At 31.0% G+C, this 5194-nt stretch overlaps 1 protein-coding gene across 1 annotated transcript; it reads left to right on the top strand.

Moving 5' to 3' along the window:
* The first annotated feature begins 1460 nt into the window (after positions 1 to 1460).
* LOC131042630 (alpha carbonic anhydrase 7) lies at positions 1461 to 4704 on the top strand. Its single transcript, XM_057975939.2, has 7 exons — positions 1461 to 1685; positions 2625 to 2842; positions 2958 to 3064; positions 3281 to 3383; positions 3651 to 3818; positions 4098 to 4151; positions 4443 to 4704. The coding sequence occupies exons 1-7, from the start codon at positions 1604 to 1606 to the stop codon at positions 4530 to 4532; spliced, it is 822 nt and encodes a 273-aa protein (XP_057831922.1). The 5' UTR covers positions 1461 to 1603; the 3' UTR covers positions 4533 to 4704.
* Positions 4705 to 5194: the final 490 nt, after the last annotated feature.

The raw sequence follows: 5194 nt of genomic DNA, 5'->3' as shown, positions 1-5194 counted from the left end.
GAATCCCAAGTCCACCAAACTCATGCAGTAGACAACAGAACTCCTAAGACACTTTGTGCAAGGCCATGAGGTGATTTAATTTTCCTAACAAGTCATTCGAAACAACATAACATAGGTAAATTTGCATAACTATAAACATCATTTAAGCATAACATTCAAATTAAACTATGTATCCATAATAACATAAAATGCAACATTAAACCATTTAGAGTGTGCAACATGTATCCAACTATGTGACAAAAAGATGAGATGTGACATTAATTTCATAGAAAAGAAGTTCCTCAAATGTAAAACTTGGCATTTACCTTCAAATACAAAATATGATTATCAAACTGTGCATACATGTGTTTAGTCAATTCATAAGAGTTAGTAGAATAGGTGGGAGTAAATCAATATTTGAATCTGAATTATAAAAAATATATGGGGGTCAACTATGTGACCACAAGGTTCACCCTATATCTAGAAAATTTATCCAAATAATTAGAATAATGTAGGGATGAATGTATTCAAATAAATATTTGTTTTGACACAAATGATGTATAATATGTCAAGTCTGTAAAAATACATGCAAATCTAGAGTGCAGATAATTGTATGAAGATCGCTATAAATAGTTGGAAATACAAGAATTACTCATGAATTTATACTTTGTTGAAGTGAGCACCCAAAGTCATTAATATACAACATGAAATAACATCCACAAAGACAAGAGTGAGGCAAGAACATAAGATGTTCAACCAAATCAAGAATACAATATGATACAAGATGCAAGAGAGACCTTGCTTATACGGGCAAGTTGAAAGATAAAATTAGACAAGATCATGACATGTGGCTTAAATAACTAAGACTTCTAGAAGGATTCCTAAGACCTAAGTAAACCTAACATGTGAATAGGACCCACTAGATCAACTAATTAGACAAAACTTCTTATTCTCACTAACATGTGAATATAGATTAAAATTAGAGGAATAAATCCAACTTCACACAACATTGTGTCTTATTCTAGAAAAACCATTAAAATATTCATTCAAATCAAAATAAAAAACTATTCTAATAGAACATTATAACCTTTTCCTATTAATAAAAATACCTACTTCATATGAATAATCAACACCTACGACCAATAAAAACCAGTAGGTGCATTGTCTGCATATTTCATCCACGCAAGAACAGGTAGTGGAAGAAAAATTCCTACCTAAACCAACTTAAAACATTAAATAAGTCCAAAAATATGATTATTTCCACGGTCTCCTAAGAATAACAAATATAAATTAGGGTTCTTCCATGAAGAAGACTTTCCAGGAAAGAGAGTTAAGCAGACCCAACTTATATTTTTGGGCACCAAACGTGTTTTACAAGACTTGCGCCATGAAAATTGGTCAATACAGGCGGTAAGTCATTATATAAATATAGTTTTCGACATGAAAATTTAATTCACTGTACGGTGACAGAATAAATAAATGTTCTTTTGTGAGACTTGTTCTCATAAGAAATAACCAAAAAAAATTGTGATTTTCAAAGTCTGTCACACCAATTATATGTATATTAGACTCCGATTCCCTTGGTTGTCCTAACATTTTATTTCAGGTTGAATATTCGTACAGCATGGCACGACCTGTAATGAGAAACGTACTGCTTTTGCTGGGGTTATTGCTCTGCATCGCCGGGGTTCGAACTCAGGAAGTCGGTAATGCATCTGAATTTTGTTCATCATTTCAATTTGAAGATCAGTTTTAACATTTCAATTGTGATCATTGTTTCTTGTTTCTTCTTGTTTTTTTTGGGATTCGATTATGTTTGTATTTTTTGCATATCAGTTTGTGTGATCATTGTTGTTTCTAAATTAGATTTTGTGTGAATTTTTTATCCAGATTACATTATGTGATATGCCATCATTTATTTGATGTTTTGGATTACTTTCTATGATCATATTATTATTTCAATGATAACTTTAATACATAAAATGATATCATTTAACCGCTTCTGGATTTGATTGTGTGAATTTTCTTGCATCAACGTTTTGGATCATATGGTCTGTGATCTATCATGAAGATGATAGAGAGTGCTAGGAGATGTATAATTGTAATGATCTATCATTCTGATGATGGATCATGGAGTGTGATCCAAAATGTTGATACGAAAACAATCACACAATCTGATCCAGAAGTGGCTAAATGATACAGTTATGGATTGTGGAAATCTGATAAAATTAACATAAAATGATGATGAATTTAATGATACGAGCTTTCAACAATTCAATTTTGATCATTGTTATTTTTGGATTAGATTGAGTGTGAGTTTTTTATCAATTCAATTCTGATTGCTGTTGTTTCTAGATTAAAATGTGTGACTTTGGGATCACACTTCTGAACTATTATCATTTATCAGTCTGATTCATCATATAATGTGTGATCCGAACTGATCATGAAAAGAGAGTAATCTGAAATGTCGATACATAAATAAAAAACGTGATCATAAAAAGAAAATGATCCGAAATATTGATAATAAAGACATATGATCCAAAATATTGATAAAAATACTTATATATGGTCTAATCTAGAAACAAAGTGGTCAAATTTCTGTTTAATTTTGTTTGTTTGGTAACCTGAAAATGTTTTGGAAACAGAGGATGAGAGGGAATTTACGTACATAGTGGGTGAGGAGACAGGGCCAGATCACTGGGGAGAGTTGCATGAAGAATGGAGTGCCTGTGGAAATGGGCGGCAGCAATCTCCCATTGATGTGGTGAAGGAGCAAGCTAAAATATATCCTGATCTGGGCCAACTGCGCAGGATTTATCGCCCTGCAAATGCAACCCTCGTCAACAGAGGCCATGATATTATGGTCTGCCATTGAAGCTCTGTTTTTCAAAGATTGAAGCTCTGATATTATGGTGTGTTTTATTTTCAAGGAGATTGAGATTACCATTTTAATTTTTATTTGGGTTATGTTGAATCAGTTGAAGTGGCCTACAGGAGCTGGTAGTATTGAGATAGAGGGGAGAAGATATCAACTTAATCAATGCCATTGGCACTCCCCAGCTGAGCATACTGTAAATGGCAAAAGGTATGTTAAAACAATATTCTTTATTTCAACTGGAAAATTGAAGGATTGAAGGTACCAAATGAAAATGGATTATTCTTATTAAACATTATTCAGTTTTATTGTGAGATTGTAAAATAGGATTAAATATTTATCCGAATGAGATGGAAAGTTTTAATTCATAATAGATAATAGTGTATATTTGGTTTTTTTTCTGAGTAAATTGTTGGATTGGTTCAGGTATCCTCTAGAAATGCATCTTGTACATGAATCAGAGGACAACAAAATTGCAGTTGTTGGAATTCTTTACACTTATGGAAGGCCTGATACCTTTCTTGCAGAGGTAACTTACATTAGCATACTTAATGACTTTTTTAATAGTTTCTACAAATCACTTTTCTTTTTCTAAATATAATTAAATTTAGATTTCTAGATATATGAAAGTAGTCTAGAAAATCAGAGAAAAAAAAAAAAAAGAAGGAAGAAAAGTTCACCATCCAATTAAAGGTTTACAATATTTAGACTAAAGGAATTGAGGAAAAGCATTGGAAAAGTTTCAGTCATTGACATCATTGTTAATATATGATGTTGCATTTTTATTTTCTCATAGTTAATGGATGAAATTGCCTCCATTTCTGATATGGAGCCTCCAGAAGAAGCCCTTGGTATAGTTAATCCCTGGCACATCAAAGTGGGCAGTAGGAAGTATTATCGTTACAATGGATCTCTCACCACTCCACCTTGTACAGAGGGAGTCACTTGGAACATCGTCCACAAGGTTTGTTATCTTTTTCTTTCTTTAAAAAAAGTCATTATATTACAAGTTTTAAAAGATATCTTTACCAATGTCAGTAGATTTCCACAATCCATTAGTCTAAATGTGTGTATGCTTCTGGATTCGATTGTGTGAGTTTTTTGCGTCAACATTTCGGATCGAATCCAGAAGCATACACATATTTAGATATCTTTCCCATCAAAAGTTAAATATATTTAAATATTATAAATTATAGTTATGATTTTATACACTTTTATAACATAAAATCAAACATGAAAACAGGTGAGGACTGTATCACGGGAACAAGTTAGAGCTCTGCATGAAGCGATACATGATGTAAATATCTTTTCTTATACTTTAATAATTGACAATACATTCTATGTATACATCATTTTGAAAAGTAAAATGAGAAATAAGACTGAGATTGTAACTTGAACATATGTTGCTAATATAAATATTTTATCTATAAAATTTATTTTTAGATGTAGATGTTTGTTTAACAATTCTTACTTGACTTTTTATAATATTAATTTATACATTTAACATTGTTTAATCTCATATTCTATAATTTTTAACAATATCAATAATATTATTAGAGCTAATATTGTGTTATATGATTTATTGCAGGAACATGAAAAGAATGCACGACCCATCCAATCCACAAATGGAAGAATAGTGAAGATGTACAAGCCTAATGGCAATCCTCAATTGCATTAAACTTGCACGGGTAGAATTATATGAAAGGAGAAAATAACATTAGATGAAATTCTTTATTTATATAGATTGTTGAATGTTATCTCATCAATTTTGTTTTCTTCCAACAATTTTGTATTATTTTTTAAATGAAATATATGAAAAATAAAAATCATAATACTATTATTTTATCTTATCTTGATTTAAATCTGTTAACAAATTTTAAGAATATATGGGAACTGTATTTTCATTTTGTTGTACAGTCACACGAGGTGCCTTGTTAGCACTGTACAAGTATAATAATAAATATTTAATTATTTATATTTTAATGTTAACCCAAGCAATGAGTTAAGGTATGACGTAAGATTAACATTTCAACCTGCTTTTTTCTCTTCAATAAGTCAGTCTGGAGTAGACACAAAAGCAACGTCAAACCGTCAGGCGTGACGCAAGGTCTAAATGACGGTCAGGGGACCGTCAAATTAATTCTTAAATTTGCGCGAAGTCATTAACGGTAATAAAACAGTGACTATGAAAAGTAAAATTTGCTGGTAATAAAATTTATTCTGATGGTGCACAAATGTCTATTTTTCTATTGGGAATTTTTTTTTGAAAACTATAAGTATCAATAACAAATGCCAAGAACAAAACCAGTAAAAGACCACAGCTTGGAATAGTGTGCTATA

The sequence above is a fragment of the Cryptomeria japonica genome, chromosome 1, assembly GCF_030272615.1.
Source record: "Cryptomeria japonica chromosome 1, Sugi_1.0, whole genome shotgun sequence".
Lineage (NCBI taxonomy): Eukaryota > Viridiplantae > Streptophyta > Pinopsida > Cupressales > Cupressaceae > Cryptomeria > Cryptomeria japonica.
This window is presented reverse-complemented; position numbering and strand designations above follow the sequence as displayed.

Bases quoted from the DNA above. Each gene is read 5' to 3' on its own strand.
- LOC131042630 (XM_057975939.2), top strand. From the start codon at position 1,604: ATGGCACGACCTGTAATGAGAAACGTACTGCTTTTGCTGGGGTTATTG. The intron at 3,065-3,280 runs GTATGTTAAAAC...GGATTGGTTCAG, and splicing joins CATACTGTAAATGGCAAAAG to GTATCCTCTAGAAATGCATC. The intron at 4,152-4,442 runs GTAAATATCTTT...GATTTATTGCAG, and splicing joins TGCATGAAGCGATACATGAT to GAACATGAAAAGAATGCACG.